Source organism: Erythrolamprus reginae, chromosome 1 (genome assembly GCF_031021105.1).
Source record: "Erythrolamprus reginae isolate rEryReg1 chromosome 1, rEryReg1.hap1, whole genome shotgun sequence".
NCBI lineage: Eukaryota > Metazoa > Chordata > Lepidosauria > Squamata > Dipsadidae > Erythrolamprus > Erythrolamprus reginae.
The window spans coordinates 392,593,775-392,613,094 of NC_091950.1; the positions used below are offsets into that span (position 1 = coordinate 392,593,775).

Sequence of the window (19,320 nt, forward strand, 5' to 3'; positions counted from 1 at the left end):
AAGGACTACGAAGGTCATCTTTTACAACACTCTGCTATCTACAGAGAAACCATTCTTGATAGCTGGCTCTCCCGCGTCTTAAAAACTCATAGCCTTTATACGTAGACTACAGACTTACAGAGATCTTACTGTTGGGACAGTTTTCTCCTATTCAAATGAAGTTTAGGAAGCTATAATTTAAACTCTTTATTTCTGCTTTACATTTCTATGGCAAAAGGAAAATCTTATCTGATCCTCTTCCCTATGGCGTCTTTTTACGTACCCGAACACTGATACTATGTCGCCCCCAATCATATTTTCTCCACATTGGGCACCCCAAATCCCTTCAGGATGTCCGCAAAGCTTTCTGATGCTCACTGATGGTTGATATTCCCCATGCAAAAAGCAACAGCACTTAGATTTATATGCCACTTCACAGTGCTTTACAAGCCTCTTTAAGCGGTTTACAGAGTCAACATATTGCCCCTGACAATCTGGGTCTTCATTTTACCCACCTTGGAAGGATGGAAGGCTGAATCAATCTTAGAAACATAGAAGACTGACGGCAGAAAAAGACCTCATGGTCCATCTAGTCTGCCCTTATACTATTTTCTGTATTTTAACTTAGGGTGGGTATATGTTTATCCCAGGCATGTTTAAATTCAGTTACTGTGCATTTACCAACCATGTCTGCTGGAAGTTTGTTCCAAGGATCTACTACTCTTTCAGTAAAATAATATTTTCTCACATTGTTTTTGATCTTTTCCCCAACTAACTTCAGATTGTGTCCCCTTGTTCTTGTGTTCACTTTCCTATTAAAAACACTTATTTAACCCTTTAACATATCTAAATGTTTCGATCATGTCCCTCCTTTCCCTTCTGTCCTCCAGACTATACAGATTGAGTTCATGAAGTCTTTCCTAATACGTTTTATGCTTAAGACCTTCCACCATTCATGTAGCCCGTCTTTGGACCTGTTCAATTTTGTCAATATATTTTTGTAGGTGAGGTCTCCAGAACTGAACACAGTATTCCAAACGTGGTCTCACCAGCACTCTATATAGCGGGATCATAATCTCCCTCTTCTTGAGCTGGTGAAACTCAAACTGCCAAACTGCAATCAGCTGGCAGTCAGCAGAAGTAGCCTGCAGTACTGCCTTCTAACCACTGCGCCACCATAACGCAGCACAATCATTTTGTGAATGGGCAAGTTCGTGGGGACTATTTCATAAGAGCGCCTTGATTGATCATCTCTCGAGATATAATTTTGCATTAAGCTTAGCTTTAAAATATTGGGGTATTTTCTGGGCCAGTTTCCGATAGGAGACTTTCCAGATGCCAGCTTCCAGCATTCTCAGTAAAATAGGTACAGAAATGCAAATACTTGTAGGATGCCTAGTTTGGGAGAGGCTGCCTTGGTTTATAGCTCCTTCCCTTTTCTTTTAGTAAGAAAAGTTAGCTTTGCTCTTTGCACTAATCACTAGCACTTGGACATGCAGTTGTATTAGACCCAGGGTTAGAAGAAAACACATTTTTGGGGATACAATGCCCTACATGGCATTGGACCAGAATACCTCCGGAACTGCCTTCTATCGCACGAATCCCAGCGGCCGATAAGGTCCCACAGAGTTGTCCTTCTCCGGGTCCTGTCGACCAAACAATGTCGTTTGGCGGGCCCCAGGGGAAGAGCCTTCTCTGTGGCGGCCCCGGCCCTCTGGAATCAACTCCCCCCGGAGATTAGAACGGCCCCCACCCTCCTTGTCTTTCGCAAGTTACTCAAGACCCACCTATATCGCCAGGCATGGGGGAACTAAGACATCTCCCCCAGGCTTTTTATATTTTATGTTTGGTATGTATGTGCTGTATGGTTTTTAATTGTTGGGTTTTTTAATATATTTTTTATTATTAGATTTGTTCCATTGCTATACTTTTTTTATTACTGTTGTGAGCCGCCCCTAGTCTTCGGAGAGGGGCGGCATACAAATCTAATAAATTATTATTATTATTATTATGATTATTATTATTATTAGTAGTAGTAGTATTAGTATTATGATTATGATTATTATTATTATTAGTATTAGTATTATTATATTTCCACCAACAACATTCATGTTACATTATTTTTTAAAATCTCTGGACAATTTTCTTAATTGGAAATGCTGGATAGGTGATTATTATAAAGATCTGTAATTCTGCCTTCTTTTCCAGACCATTTCAGTAGTATACATCGTGACAGCCATCATAGGAGTAGAGGCCTGGTACAACCCTTTCCTGTTTCATTTTTTATATAAAGACTTGTTCGTCGCAATGATTATCGGTAAGAAGATGCTTGCAGAAACCTTTATCTTTCAAGCTGCTTTGTACCAACATGTCTCTATCAAGAAAATGTTCGTTGTTTATGCTGAATTTTCTTACGCGATGGGGATGGGAGGCGGTCACACTGAGAAGCTATTTGTTGCAGAATATCTCACACCAGATGACATTTTTGTTGAAAGTCTAAAACTGCCACCAGGTTTCAGTCCGTTCTGCATTGTAGCCAATGAGTTGCATACAGCAAGGTGATTAAGTGCATGTAAAAGTAAAGTGTTAGAATTGATCATGAAATATCCAAGTGGAAGATAGTTTCTGCCTTTTAGGATCAAAGGTGAAGCAGTGAGCACTCAAGAAATGTGCTACAGACTAGCACTTGGTAGAGCAGCCATGAAGGCCTTGCAAAAGGCACAACTACAACAGATAAGAATTGTGTGAACAATGGTATTTCCTAGGACACTCCATGAAAGTGAAAGCTGAACTCTGAAAAAGTGGGATAAGAAGGTATTGAGACTTTTGAACTTAGTGTTGAAGACACCTGAGGATATTTTGAAAAAAATAAACCAGTGAATCATCAAACAAATTAACCCAGAGTTTATCACTCAGGGCACAAATGACCAGGCTTAAATTATCTAGCTTCAAACACATAAATGCAGAGACTCAAGTTCTCTGGAGAAGGTTCTAAAGCAGAGGTCTTCAAACTTGGCAACTTGTGAACTTGTGAACTTCAACTCTCAGAATTCTCCAGCCAGCTTATGCTATGCTGGCTGAAGAATTTGGGGAATTGAAGTCCACAAGTCTTAAAGTTGCCAAGTTTGAAGACTCCTGTTCTAAAACTAAGAAGAGTGAAAGAGAAGTCAGATAACATTGTAGTCAGATACATGTGTCTGTATGATTTTATTACTTCTATTGTTTTAAGCTGCCCAGAGTTGCCTCCTGGTGAAATTATAAGCGAATGATCAGCAATAAGGTTAATATACTCAGTCCCAGAGACTATAAATGCACTTTTGGAAGACTGAATTAGAAAGAGATTATCATGGAGAAAACCTATCCATATTTGTCACTAGGAATCAACACTGACTTGTTGGAAATTAACAAAAAGAATTGTCTAGAGCAGTGTTTCCCAACCTTGGCCACTTGAAGGTATCTGGACTTCAACTCCCAGAATTCCCCAGCCAGCATTCTCTGGCCGGGGAATTCTGGGAGTTGAAGTCCAGATATCTTCAAGTAGCCAAGGTTGGGAAACACTGGTCTAGAGCAGTGATGGCGAACCTATGGCTCAGGTGCCACAGGTGGCACGTGGAGCCATATCTGCTGGCACGTGAGCTGTTGCCCTAGCTCAGCTCCAACAGGCATGTGAGTGCTGGCCAGCTGTTTTTTGGCTTGCACAGATGCTCTGGGAGGGCGTTTTTGGCTTCCAGAGAGCCTCTGGGGGGATGGGGAGGGCATTTTTATCCTCCCCCGGCTCCAGGGAAGCCTTTGAAGCCTGGGGAGGGCAAAACACGAGCCTACTGGATCCACCAGAAGTTGGGAAACAGGCTGTTTGCAGCCTCCAGAGGGCCTCCAGGAAGCGAGGGAAGCTGTTTTTGCCCTCCCCAGGCATTGAATTATGGGTGTGGGCACTCGCACATGTGCGATAGCGCACACCCACGCTCTTTCAGCATCCGAGGAAAAAAAGATTCATCATCACTAATCTAGAGACTGATTTTAGGGGAAGTATTTGGAAAACGAATGTGAACAAATTGGAATAAGTATGACATATTCATCACATTCTTAAGAATACATTCTCTGAACCAACATACATCTAAACCAAGGTATTTCTTATTGACCAACCCAATAATTCAGAAAATTCTGAAAGCGAGAGAGGAATACAGTTTTTGTTTCAAGTTTGGGTCTCTGCTATCCCCCCCCCCACCCCCCATTTTCTTCTGGATACCAGGCAACATAAATTACAGCTTCCACGAATCTGTAACCTAATCCATCATATTCCTAGTATAACCTTGGAGCCCTCTTCGGGCAGGCAGCCAAATCACATCATAGAGCACAAAGTGCGCAAAACTTTAGTTAATTATTCCAGTTGCTTCTGAAATGGTTATTTTCCAGCTGGGGGCTGCTTGGTGATTCACCTTTAGCCCAAAGGTAGTTGTGCTTTTCAAAAAAACTTTCAAAATACCCCCTGCCTTGCATTTCAAGTTACAGAATTGCAGCTGAAATGTTGCCCATCACTTCCATCCCAATCTCCCCAGTCCATCATGGTAAATGTATTTATTTATTTATTGGATTTGTATGCCGCCCCTCTCCGTAGACTCGGGGCGGCTAACAACAATGATAAAAACAGCATGTGACAATCCAATAATAAAACAACTAAAAACCCTTATTATAAAACCAAACATACACACAAACATACCATGCATACCTTGTAATGGCCTAGGGGGAAGGAATATCTCAACTCCCCCATGCCTGGCGGTATAAATGAGTCTTGAGTAGGGAGGGTGGGGGCAATTCTAATCTCCGGGGGGATTTGGTTCCAGAGGGCTGGGGCCGCCACAGAGAAGGCTCTTCCCCTGGGGCCCGCCAAATGACATTGTTTAGTCGACGGGACCCGGAGAAGGCCAACTCTGTGGGACCTTATCGGTTGCTGGGATTCGTGCGGTAGCAGGCAGTTCCGGAGGTAATCTGGTCCAATTACCATGTTAACTTTAAGGTGCTTTCATTCCTTTAACATCAGCAAAAATATAGATCTGTTTCAACATATTTTACACACTTTAAAATAATGTGATCTACAACTCTATGCAGATACATTACATATCAAGGTGATCTACATGGTTTTTGGAAAAGTATCTTTGGGACAATAATCTGTATTAACCACAGTATCTCGTTTAATTCTAAAATAAATTAAATGAACAAATACCCAAACTATACAGATTGATTTTCTTGGCAATAATAGAGAAGTGGTTTCTACTTACTTGTTCTAGAATCCAAATCTATATGTTTGATGCCATCGTTGTCTCCCATTGAAGTATTAACCATGCATAACATCAGGTTAGCTTCTTTAGGCGAGACAAATAGCCCCAGACACTGCTGCCTGCCAAGATATGAAAATACATGACAACATATGCACAATAGTAAAAATAATAAGTGTATAAAAATTATTTTCTTGATCCTCAGCAATTTACAATCAGATACAGATTTCTCCTTGTGTATTATAAATGTAGGCAATAGCTACTCCACCTCGCATCAAGTATTTATAATTCTTACATGAGCTAATATAAAGCAAATATAAGTGTAAATGGACACATGCATTATTTATATATAGCTGGAGGGGGCCACAGTGGATGGAGTTTTGTTGTGATGTCTCCATGGGGGACAGGCGAGATTTGACATTTTTGAGATTCGGGGAGGTAAGCATCAAGACTATTGGATGTTTATTACATCTATTTTATTGCTGCTCCCATTCAAAATCTAAAAACTATATACCATTGTGGATCAGTATGAACTGATTTTTTTGTAATGCACTTTTGGAGGTCTTGGGAAGGGGAGGGGAATAAGTTACAGGCTCCAAGTTATTAATTCCTTGCCTGGAATGATAGTTGTTTTTGAAAACTGCAAATAATCATATTAATAAGATTGTAAATATTAGGCCTGAGTATATTAATTTTTGATGCAAATGTAAGTTACAACTCAGTGGCCCATTTTTTTTAAAAAAAAAGTTCAATTAACAGGCAGCATGTGAAATTATTTGTGATATCTACTGATTATTATTTTTTGCTCAGTTCAAACTTTACATGGCATGTAAGATTTGCTTGATTATGATTTAACAGTGTAAATGCTGCCTTATAACAGTATGCAGAGCTCCCAAAATAGAAAGAAAATAATCAGGATAGAGTTTGGTTGCATCTCTCGCTTTTATTTGAAGGAGAAATACAGATTCGTTGGAAAAGTTAATTGGTTCTTTCTTTTCCCTTGTAGGCTGTGCACTTACTGTGACTGTTCCCATGAGCTTGAACAATTACTACAAGTAAGTGTTTTGTATTGTCAAGGGTATAGCACCTGCACATTGCAGAGATAGTGTTGGAAAAGCAAAGTGCATTGGGCAAACCTCGGCTCAAGTTCAGGAGGGGCATGGAGATATCAGCCACTCCCATTGTGGCTGCAGGCTCCCAACTGCCATTGAAATGTTGGCTCTCCCCACTGACAAATGACCTTGCTTTGGCCCACTCATTCACCAAGCTCTTGTTTGCTATCTCCTGTCCTTCAGAGCCTACGCCAAAGGCACTCTCAAGCACCAGTCCTTCTATGAAACCATGCTGCCTTTCTTATCGCCGGTCCTCCTCTTCATTTTGTGCATGGCTTGGATCTTCCAGTCACCAACCAATGTCCTGGAGACCCATCCGCGCCTTTTCTATTTCATGGTTGGGACGGCCTTCGCAAACATCTCTGTAAGTTTCACTCGTTCTGTTTCAAAGTCAGGCTTCCAAAAGGCTCAGGGGTCAAGAGGAAGAAAGTCGCTTGGATTATTAGTCCATTTGTGTGAGCCTAACCAGGCATCATCATCATCATTATTATTATTATTATTATTTATTAGATTTGTATGCCGCCCCTCTCCGAAGACTCGGGGTGGCTCACAACAATGATAAAAACAATAGTATAGTGGCACAAATCTAATATTAAAAGAAATAACTAAAACCCCATCATATTAAAACCAGACAACACATACATACCAAACATAAATTATAAGGAGCCTGGGGGAAAGATGTCTCAAATCCCCCATGCCTGGCGGTATAGGTGAGTCTTGAGTAGTTTACGAAAGACAAGGAGGGTGGGAGCAGTTCTAACCTCCGGGGGGAGTTGATTCCAGAGGGCCAGGGCCGCCACAGAGAAGGCTCTTCCCCTGGGGCCCGCCAGACGACATTGCTTAGTCGACGGGACCTGGAGAAGGCCAACTCTGTGGCACCTTATCGGTCGCTGGGATTCGTGCGGTAGCAGGCGGTTCCGGAGGTACTGTGGTCCAATGCTATGTAGGACTTTAAAGGTCATAACCAACACTTTGAATTGTGACTGGAAATTGATCGGCAGCCAATGCAGGCCACGAGACACGGCGAATCTGGGAAGCCCCACAATGGCTCTTGCGGCCGCGTTCTGCACGATCTGAAGTTTCCGAACACTTTTCAAAGGTAGCCCCATATAGAGGCATCCTTTTAGTATCGTTCTTCCCTCCCTCTCTCATGCACACACACACACACACACACACACACACACACACACACCTCCCACAGTTTCTACAGTTAGCTGACATGACTGCCAGCACTGCTGGTGGTTACAGTTCAACACCACTTAACCAGAGAAACCTAAAGAGGAAGCGAGGGGCTGATTAAGTAATAGCACTTAGACTTATATACCGCTTCACAGTGCTGTACAGCCCACTCTAAGCGGCTTACAGAGTCAGCCTATTGCAGTAGGCTGACTCTGAATCCTCATTTTATCGACCTTGGAAGGATGGAAGGCTGAGTCAACCTTGAGCCTGGTGAGATTTGAACTGCCAAATTGCAGGGAGCCGGCAGACAGCAGAAGTAGCCTGCAGTACTGCATTACAGCCACTGCGCCACCGCAGCTTAGGTAGAAATAACCATAACGGGTGGGCAGTTTCCATTGATCTGAGAGCCATTGAGGTTGTTTTTCTAGAATTAGACAGAGCCAAGAGCAGGTTTTTGGGTGGGGATTGAAATGAGTGCTTTAAAAATAAATGGTGCTTTAATTTAATTAAATATTTAATTAAACATTTGGCCCCTCCCAGCCTGGAAGCTTCTAAAGAAAGGCTAAGAGTCCACCTGTAAGCCTTCGGATATATTTGTTGCACCCTGATCTAAAAGGATAACGCCCAAAAGATGACAACAGGTTCTGTATTTTTTCAGGACAGGGATTGTAAAGATCAATGGATTTACAATGCAGGAAAGCAGATTCTGATGAAATACTATTAAAAATTGCTTTTAACAGTTAACTACTGTTACCATCAAGAGTGATAGAATCCATTATTTAGAAAGCCAGTTCACATTTTTTCAAACCTGGCAACTTTAAGATACATGACCTTCAACTCCCCAATTTCTTCTATATAGCCATCAGATGAGACAGGACACAAGTTTGGATGTGAGAGTCTAAAAATGGTCTCTTCTCGATGCCTGATTCTCTTATGTTCCAGAGCAGTGTTTCTCAACCTCAGCAACTTTAAGATATGTAGACTTCAGCTCCTAGAATTCGTCCAGTCGGCATGGTGGGAAAGATAAAAGGCATGTAAGGAAGCCAAAACCAAACAATACAGAACTCAGAGTAATTGAAAGTCTATTTAGCAAAGTTTGTTATGTGCAAAGAAAGCACATTTCATGTTAGAAGGAACCATTCTATCTGTCCGTCCATCATCCTGGGCGGGGAGTTATTGACCCCCACAGAGAGGGTCCGCAACTTGGTCGTCCTCCTCGATCCACAGCTCACATTAGAGAAACATCTTTCAGCTGTGGTGAGGGGGGCGTTTGCCCAGGTTCGCCTGGTGCACCAGTTGCGGCCCTATTTGGACCAGGAGTCACTGCTCATAGTCACTCATGCCCACATCACCTTGAGGTTTGACTATTGTAATGCTCTCTACATGGGGCTACCTTTGAAAAGTGTTCAGAAACTTCAGATCGTGCAGAATGCAGCTGCGAGAGCAATCATGGGCTTTCCCAAATATGCCCATTTTACACCAACACTCCGCAATCTGTATTGGTTGCAGATCAGTTTCCGGTCACAATTCAAAGTGTTGGTTATGACCTATAAAGCCCTTCATGGCACCGGACCAGATTATCTTAGGGACCGCCTTCTGCCGCGCGAATCCCAGCGACCAGTTAGGTCCCACAGAGTGACGGCATACAAATCCAATTAATAATAATAATAATAATAATAATAATAATAATAATAATAATATAATAACCAGGGTGTTTGCAACTCCTTATATTTAGATAGTCATCAAAATGATGGGCAGTTGCTAAATGGAATTAGCCAAAATGGACAATCAAGACTGTCTAAATATTCTCAGCATCTTTTACATTCGCCAAATGATTTACAACTGTAGCAGTGGATTACTCTAAAGAAGGACACAGGTGTTGGGTGTTGACTGTAACCAGGGCTGCTAGCCAGAACACCTAATTGGGCTCGCCTCTGCAGCCCTGGAGGTACTGTGAGTTTGAGCGGAATTATGCTTCTGCACCAGTGCAGGTAGCAAAATCGCACACGGAGATACAGGTGTGCCTGTGTTCCGGCTTGCGCGGCAGCAAAAAATCTTGCCGGAACACATGCACACCTGCATCTCTGTGCGCGATTTTGCTACCTGCACAGGCACAGAAGCATAATTCCGCTCAAACTCACGGTACCTCCAGAACCACAGAGGGGAGCCCAATTAGGCGTTCCGGTTAGCAGCCCACCCCGGACTGAAACAGGGGCATTCATGGCATCGGACCAGAATATCTCCGGGACCGCCTTCTGCCGCACGAATCCCAGCGACCAGTTAGGTCTCACAGAGTTGGCCTTCTCTGGGTCCCGTCAACTAAACAATGTCGTTTGGCGGGACCCAGGGGAAGAGCCTTCTCTGTCGTGGCCCCGACCCTTTGGAACCAACTCCCCCAGATATCAGAGTTGCCCCCACCCTCCTTGCCTTTCGTAAGCTCCTTAAAACCCACCTCTGTCGTCAGGCATGGGGGAATTGAGACTTTCCCTTCCCCCTAGGCTTATAAAATTTATGCATGGTATGTCAGTATGTATGATTGGTTTCTTAAATTGGGTTTTTTAAAATTAACTTAAATATTAGATTTGTTTACATTGTATTATTATTGCTGTTATCCGCCCCGAGTCTACGGAGAGGGGCGGCATACAAATCTGATTAATAATAAATAATAATAATAATAATAATTCAGTGGCTGTTGTGAGCTGCTCCGAGTCTTCGGAGAGGGGCGGCATACAAATCTAATAAATGGATGGATGGATGGATAAATGGATGGATAAATGGATGGATAAATGGATGGATGGATAAATAAATAAATAAATTCAGACTGTAATTCTCAGAAATTCTCATCTAACCTAGATTGGGAGGCAAACCAAACTCCAATTTTCCTTCTTCTCCCCCTAACTTCCTTTTGATGTTTTGCCCTTTCTTCCAGTGTCAATTGATCGTCAGTCAGATGAGCAGCACTCGGTGTCAGCCGCTAAACTGGCTGCTTCTTCCACTTGCGCTTGTCATCTTTGTAGTGATGTCAGACTTGGTACCAGAACAGGAAACGAATCTCCTTTATTTAATCACCACCGTCATCACGTTGGCACACATTCATTACGGAGTCAATGTGGTAAGCCATTCCGCAGAGTTTGGGGCTCCCTGCATTGTTTATTTCAGCGTTGCTCTACTTTCCACGCATGGCAACAGGCGATAGAGATAACTTTGGAAAACCTACCAATTGTTGGCTCTCATTGAGGTCCCTTCAGTTGTCTCCTTACTTGATCTGTAGGCAATCCTGCACAGATAGTCCTCAATTTATGACAATAATTCAAAATTTCTATTACTAAGCAAGAAAGTTGAGTAAATTTTGACCTATTTTTTAAATCTTTCTTGCCACAACTGTTAAGTGAATCACTGCAATTGTTAAGTAAGCCGCGGCATACAAATCTAATAAATTATTATTATTATTATTATTATTATTATTATTAATAATAATTATTAATTATTAATTATTAATTAATTAATTAATTATTATTAATAATAATAATAATAACAACAACAACAGTTGGAAGGGACCTTGGAGGTCTTCTAGTCCAACCCCCTGTTTAGGCAGGAAACCCTACACTACTTCAAACAAATGGTTATCCAACATCTTAAAAACTTCCAGTGTTGGGGCATTCACAAATTCTGGAGGCAAGCTGTTCCACTGATTAATTGTTCTGCCAGGAAATTTCTTCTTAGTTCTAAGTGAATCACTGCAATTGTTAAGTCAATGTGGTTTCCTGGTGGAGTTCGCTAGTCAGAAGGTCTCAAAAGGTGCTCACATGACCTTGGGATACTGAAACTGTTATAAACACACAGCCGGTTGCCAATCATCCAAATGTTGACTGTTTGACAAAGGAGATGCCACAACAGTCATTTGAAAAGCATCCATAAGTGACATTTTTCAGTGCTGCTGTAACTTCAAAGAGTCACTAAACAATTATTCTATTCTATTCAATTTATTAGATTTGTATGCCGCCCCTCTCCGAAGACTCGGGGCGGCTCACAATAGTAATAAAAACAGTATAACAATGGAACAAATCTAATAATAAAATATGTAAAAACCTCAACAATTAAAAACCATACAGCACATACACATCAAACATGAAATATAATAAGCCTGGGGGAGATGTCTTAATTCCCCCATGCCTGGCGATATAAGTGGGTCTTAAGTAACTTGCGAAAGACAAGGAGGGTGGGGGCCGTTCTAATCTCCGGGGGAAGTTGATTCCAGAGGGCCGGGGCCGCCACAGAGAAGGCTCTTCCCCTGGGGCCTGCCAAACGGCATTGTTTAGTCGACGGGACCCGGAGAAGGCCAACTCTTGGGACCTTATCGGCCGCTGGGATTCGTGCGGTAGAAGGTGGTTCCAGAGGTATTCTGGTCCAGTGCCATGTAGGGCTTTAAAGGTCATTACCAACACTTTGAATTGTGACCGGAAACTGATCGGCAGCCAGTGCAGGCCACGGAGTGTTGTAGAAACGTGGGCGAATCTTGGAAGCCCCACGATAGCTCTCGCGGCTATTGTGGGGCTTAGTTCTAAGTCGAGGATTACCTGCACTTTTCACAACTTTGAAATGTTATTTATTCATCCCTTGGACGGTTTTTTGCTATAGTGCAGTGATAGCGAACCTTTGGCACAGGTGCCACAGGTGGCATGCAAGCCGTTGCCTTAGCTCAGCTCCAATGTGCATGTGTGTGCCGGGCAGCTGATTTTTGGCTTGCACAAAGGCTCTTGGAGGACGTTTTTGGCTTCCAGAGAGCCTCCAGGAGGATGGGAGAGGGCGTTTTTACCTTCCCCTGGTTCCAGGGAAGCTTTTGGAGCCTGGGCAAGGCAAAGCACAAGCCTCCTGGGGCCACCAGAAGTTGGGAAACATGCGGTTTCTGGTCATCAGAGGACCTCCTTTGGGGGAAGCAGTTTTCACCTCCCCGGGCATTGAATTATGATGTGGCCACTCAAGCACGTGCGATGGCACGCGTGCACACTCTTTCGGCACCCGAGGGGAAAAAAAGTTCTCGATCACTGCTATAGAGAATGGGGTTGGTGTAAGCCAGTATTGATAAATGACTAAATATATCGAAGTTGGCTAAAATGTAAGGTCAAAATCTGTCTTTAAAGTAACAGATCTGGGACCGGAGCTTGAATAGGAGTTCCCATTGAGCAATAACAGTTGAATAAAGACAATAACTTTCAATTAGTAATTTAAAAATCAAAAACAAAAAACAGGAGCTCAATAAGTTGTCCTTGCTTAAAGATCAAAGCTCTAGCTATGTTGTACATCCCACTGCAACACATCCTTCAGACCTGTTAAAGTAGGATCACCTGTTTACCAAGAATACTCCTCCCACTTCTAGTTTGCCTTGAAATGACACAAATGGAAAATGGATTACCTGGAGGATGATTGCTTGTCTGACATAAAGCCATGTACATCCATGTTGTTTCTCTATGTCATTTATATGGGTATATGCATAATTTTGTATGTATATATGTATTTATTATGTAATTATCATGGCACCGGACCAGGATATCTGCGAGACCGCCTTCTGCCGCACGAATCCCAGCGGCCGGTTAGGGCCCACAGAGTTGGTCTTCTCCGGGTCCCGTCGACTAAACAATGGCGTTTGGCGGGACCCAGGGGGAGAGCCTTCTCTGTGGCAGCTCCGACCCTCTGGAATCAACTCCCCCCCAGAGATTAGGACTGCCCCCACCCTCCTTGCCTTTCGTAAACTCCTTAAAACCCACCTCTGTCGTCAGGCTTGGGGGAACTGAGACATCTCCCCCCCTTGCCTATGTAATTTTGTGCATGATATGACTGTGTGTATGTATTTTATCTATTGGTTTTTTTTTTCTTTTTAGACTTTTTAATGTAAAACTGTTATTTTAGATTTTAATTATTAGATTTGTTACCATGTATTGTTTTTATCACTGTTGTGAGCCGCCCCGAGTCTATAGAGAGGGGCGGCATACAAATCTAATTAATAATAATAATAATAATAATTATTATTATTATTATTATTATTATTAATAATAATAATAATATATTATATATTATATAATAATAATAATAAAAGAAAGTATAGATCATCGACATCGCAATCCCAGGAGACAGCAGAATTGAGGAGAAGCAGCTAGAGCAATTAGTGAAATATGAAGATCTAAAAATCGAGCTGCAATGACTCTGGCATAAGCCAGTGAAAGTGGTCCCAGTGGTACTTGGCACGCTGGGCGCAGTACCAAAGGATCTCAACGGACATTTGAAAACCATCGGAATTGACAAAATCTCCATCTGTCAATTGCAAAAAGCCGCTTTACTGGGATCAGCAAACATAATTCGCCACTACATCACGCAGTCCTTAGGTGCTTGGGAAGTGCCCAACTGGTGATGAAATACGAAATCCAGCATAGTGATCTCGTTTGCTGTGTTGTGCTGACATAATAATAATAATAATAATAATAATAATAATAATAATAATAATAATAATTATTATTATTATTATTATTATTTTACATTTATGTAGCATATATTCCTGGTGGTGACCCTTTGAGAGCTGTGTGCAACAAAATTTTATTTTAATCCATGCCGATTAGTGTACATTCCAAGTAACAATAAAGTTATTCTAAGTTATGCTGCAGACCAAGAACGTGAATGTGTGTTGGGGGGGGGGGGGTGTTCCAGAGGGCGCTTCTGCACGCCCAGCCTTGTTTTCAGGTTTACCTTCATTTGCTCTCTTCTCTTCCCCCTTTAGGTGAGGCAGCTCAGTAAACACTTCAACATCCACGTCTTTTCTTTACAAAAGCCCAGCTCTGATTGACTAGGCCTGGAAAAGGTATCATCGGAGGAGAGCGTCAGCCTGCGGTCTTCAGAGGCGCTGTAAATTTGGTTGCCTGTGTAAATAGACTTCAGCCATCACCATGGAACTCGATTTAACCTGCATTTGGATGGTTTGGGGGCAAGAGCATGTAGGACCCAGAAAGCCAAGAGGGCTGTTGTTCGTGCCTCCTCCCTTGCTGCTTCACGCCACCTTTCAGGAACGTGAAGACAATAAAACCTACACGACCAGGAGAGGACCTGGCGGAATCTCTTCAAAGGAAGATCATCAGGCACAAAGGCATGGACGGTGGCTTTAGAACTCCTAAGATTGCCCCAGAACTGTCATCATGGCTATGCTGAGAACAAGGGGCCCCAGAAAACCGCCCTTGGGAACTGAAGCACATTATTGCAAACTCTTCCACATCCTAAAATCAGAGATCCAGTTATACAAGAGGGGCTCTTTAAAAAAAACCCAACACCAATTCTTCTAAAGAGCTCAGAAGTCACAACTTCATTAAGCCATGACTAGTCAAGTTATCTTTTCCCAAATGCCTTTTTTTTTTAAAAAAAACCCTCTCCCTCCCAATTGTGGCTCGTGCCTTGTGAAGAGAGAGTGGGGCCACAGCACATGCTGTAATTTCAAGCATCAGGGGAGGACTGAGTAACATGTATTCTTCCTTCACGTTTATCATAGGATTAAGTTGAGATTGTGATAAACAACATTACCATCTTGTGGGTTGAGGAAGGCTTGCATCAGAATCGTTGATGATACTCTTTCTGAGTGACACTGCGTTTCTTGGGTCTGGTTAATTGAAAACAAGAAATGCCAAGTGGTTTTGATCCCCGTGTTCGGTTGTCGATAACGTTTATTATCTGGTTGGGAATCTGTTGAACAATTGAGTGATGGTGAAGACCCAGCACTGATTTTTCTCTTCTGTTTGTACTTTATTTGAGGAAGAATTTGTGTGTGTATGCGTGTTTGTGTGCTTAAATGAAGAGTGCAGCCTAAACCCATTTTTTAAAAAATATGGAAAGGTTGCACCCGGAAGAAAGTGAGCACAGATTTTATTTTTTCATATGTAATTAATGGCAGAGGCAACTTTATGAGTGGTGTGATAAGGAGGTCCACTTGTTTTCATTTTCTGTTTGTGGATGACGCATTCCATTCTGTAGGAAACATTGAGTTGTGAAATTTTTATTTATCTTTTCTTTTGTAAACACGAAGCATTATGTCTAAAAACAAAATGTACCCAGTGTAAAACCCTAGGACTCATGCTTGCCTTTGTTCCTACCCCTTGTTTTCTGTAAATAGTTTTATTTTTCTGATCCTCAATTCTTACCCCAAATTATATGTCTGGTATGGCAATGAACGAGGAAAGCCCCGATTCTCATTATTAGCAGGAAAAAGAAACTTCTAAGCATGGATGGCAGACAATTCTGATTTTTGTTTTATTTACATAATATTCCATTGCTATGAAGCAAAACTTGAAATGGGATTAGGGAGACATTTTTTTCGTATCAAAGCACTGCACATGGACTAAAATTTGGGTGTAAAGAAGAATTGGGCTTGCTTGAATATTTGATGTTGCAACATTTAGACTAAAATAAATCTGTTGTCAATCATAAGCGACAGTAAGAAACAGGACACGTGGTTATGATCTCTTGGAACCATTTTCTGTTTTTAAGAAGGTGGTCAGTTCAGAGAAGGGTCTGCCTTAACAGTTCAGTAATGAATCATTGTAGGAACATTTGGTCTTTGGTCTCATTCTTTAGGATAATATTATTTGTCTTGGAAACAAAAGTGTTGTCAGATCAGTGGTATAGTTTTGCACAGGCTACTTATTGTGGCATAAGAATCCTTTAGACAGAAAGTGATGGCTATCCACAGAAGCCAATATTCTTGGGAAGCAGGGTTCCTTATATGTATGCAGGCTTAATGTGAGCTAGTAAATGATCCCATTAGATTCTGCCTACAAGCATGCATATTATATGGGAACATCTACACTTGTGATGATCAAGAATGGTGCCAAGGCAGCTTCCGGCTAACATTTGCTTTTGCATGAGCTTGCTGGCATGTTATATGAGGCAGATTTGCCTGTCTGTCTTCACTGGAAAAAATGTGATTCTTCTTTCCTAACTATCAATAAGGAATTTGGTGCCTTAAATGACTCTCCTCAAGTTGAGGGAAAAGTCAGCTGTCTTTAAAAAAACACACACATTCTTTAAGTGTTGTCCAAGTTAAAGGAGTAGTACCTTTAAACAGGAAAATAGGCTTGTGGATTTTTTTCTTTATTTTATTATTGATTTAAAACTGATTTCAAGTTCGGCGAGAGTCAAATGCACCATTGGAGGGGTTTAAAACACCCTGTTTTGGGTTCATCTCTACTGTAAAATCATTCAGGGGTTTAAATTGTACGTAGATTGTTGACGGTTCTCCTTGGTGACTTCAGGAAAGAGTATGTTGGGTTAAAAAAAAAAAATTCACGAAGACTGGCAACTACCCACAGACTCAATGAAGAATAAGGCCAGCGTGTCCTCCATCCCACACCTCCTAGTGCCATTTTTGCTTGAAATGTAATCCTAAAATGTAACGCATTAATAGCAATGGTATTCCAGATCTCCCCAATCGATACCCATTGATCTGGTTTCTTAGTTTGAGAGAGAGAGAGAATAGGTAGGAATCCATTCTCCACATTTAAGTTGACTCTGGAATACAAGGGCAAGTTAAGTGCCCCTTTCAGGGTAGGTTCTTTTCTGGAAGCAAGAATAAACCAATTTTGGACCAATTAATTTCTCTTGCTTTTTGATTAACTCTGTGACCTTGGTGTTTTCAGAAAGCCATCGGCTGTCAAGTAAAATATGAAAACATTATTAGGTCTTTGTAAGATGCCATACCTGGGGAGAGGGGCAGAACATGGAAGAGGTAGCTTTACTTTCTCCTGTTTTGTTTTGTATTTCTCCAGAAGGGGAAAATAATAACTGGGTCTCTTGGGGGAAAGGGTGTGTGCCTTGGTCTTCATAGGTGCTGAAAGCCAGGAACGGCTTCCTACCCTTCTTGGGCAAGGGAACTTCTGGCTTACATTCTTTGAAGCAGATTCTGGGCAGCACAAGCTGTGTCAAAGCAAAACTGACTGTACAGATTACTATTGTTGTTAGTGGGGGGGGGGGGGGGAAATACTTTCGATAAGAAACTATATAATGTCATTGTGGGTTGCTCCACAGTCTGTCACCCTTCATCAAGATTCATGTCTGTCTTAAATGTATTGTGGGAGGTTGACAGTCTGGCAATGGATTTGAATTCTGATCCATTCAATGCTATTACTACTAATAAATATTTATTGTATTTAAAAACTTCAAAAGCCTATTATGACATACAACTTCAATAAATTTTTCCAAGCTTTTTAATATCTCATCGCGGGTGCTTGTTTCATTCTGGAAAGTATCGGAGGACTGTCATTTATCAAATCTTGAGTTGTGTCTGTTAAAAATAAGTGCTAGACACGGGAGGGTTGTAACAGAGTCTTCCTGGGCCAGGACAGATGTAACTTAGAGATCTAAGAAGTATGATTCTCGATGTTATCTCCTTTGTTTTGGCATTAAATGTGCATGATTGTATTTACAAAATGTTGGTCTTGAAAACATAAATCTATCTGCCAGTTGTTCCGGTCTGGCTGGCTGCTCTAAGAATACGCTTTACAGGCTTGTATTTTCAAAATAACACTTCTTTATTTACTTTCTTCCACATTGGAATTCGTCAGTATACATATCTGGCATGCAAAATGCATTCCAAATTCACAGGCAAAACTACGGAGTCATAAATTCTTTCTAAATGAATAGGCTGTCGACTTCAAACATCTCCTTATCTCTGGGTCAGGTTCACGCTACTTAAAAACAGTTTTATCATGCAATATAAAGATTCACTTCTCCAGAGAAATGGCGAAAGCATCCATCTTGTCTATTTCACTTTGCAGAAAAGAATCCATCATTTCCGGTCAATTCCAGATGTGAGGCAATTAATTAATTTACACAGTCTGAATAGCATATTCAAAACCTGTTTCCCCCAAGTTCGTCCCTTCTTTTCGGTGACCTCCTAAATTTGGCATTTAATCAAGGATAATCCTCTACACCCCGCATTTTCTGAAGAAGTACTACTATGCATACTATCGCCTAATGGATTTTCTATTAAGTTCTCATCACCACTATCCTCTTCCACTTCTCTTAAATCAGGGTAATTGACAGCTTCTACGTCTTTGTCCTCTGAATCTGACATTTCCAAAGACTGACAGGGAACATTCACAACACCAGTCAATATTTTTTATTGAAGTATTCTAGAAATAAAATAACACATATCAATATAACAAATAGCAGGAGTATTACCAATGTTGGCCGGTCACCACCCCCTTACTTTATAAAAATCGTGCTGCAGCGGGGTTCGGTCTCCCCCTTTCTTTCCTCCCTCTCTTCCCTTTCTGATCTTTCCCCCCCCCCCACTCTACCTCTCATTTCTTTCCCCCTCTCTGTCTCATCCTCCCCTCTCTTTCCCTCTTTCTCTCTCTCTCTCCCTCTCTATCTCTCATCTCTTTCTCCTCCCTTTCTTTCTCCCCCATCTCTCTGTCTCTCTCTGACATCTCCCCCCTCCCCCCCCTCTCATTCTGATTCTCTGGACCTCTCTGTGTCTTGCTGGCGCTCCTTCAGCCTATTGGTGCTGGATACACCTCAGGCGCTTGGGGAGAGGCACTACCTGCTCTCTGCCCCGACATTCGCCAGCCCCGACTCCTCATCATAATGGGCTCCACTAGGAGGAGGAGAGGATGCCGTCTCCCCCATTGTGAAGTGAGCTAAATTTAACTACTGCAAAATCAGTGAGCAGGCCATAAAGGCACCAAGAGCAGTGGCGGAGAGAAACAGCCGGGCCGGGACACTGTCTCGCGGCTGAGAGGAAG

The 19,320-nt window shown here is 41.9% G+C and overlaps 1 protein-coding gene across 2 annotated transcripts in view; it reads left to right on the forward strand.

Moving 5' to 3' along the window:
- Window positions 1-17,789, forward strand: part of SELENOI (selenoprotein I) — a 65,353-nt gene extending 47,564 nt beyond the window's left edge. Inside the window, exons 6-10 of one of the 2 annotated variants that reach the window (XM_070734919.1) lie at window positions 2,188-2,296; window positions 6,259-6,307; window positions 6,548-6,728; window positions 10,473-10,655; window positions 14,313-17,789. In XM_070734919.1, coding sequence (XP_070591020.1) covers window positions 2,188-2,296; window positions 6,259-6,307; window positions 6,548-6,728; window positions 10,473-10,655; window positions 14,313-14,441 — 651 coding nt within the window. In that variant the 3' untranslated portion in view covers window positions 14,442-17,789. The remainder of the gene's footprint in view (window positions 1-2,187; window positions 2,297-6,258; window positions 6,308-6,547; window positions 6,729-10,472; window positions 10,656-14,312) is intronic. The other variant, XM_070734920.1, reaches the window with a different exon arrangement.
- Window positions 17,790-19,320: the final 1,531 nt, after the last annotated feature.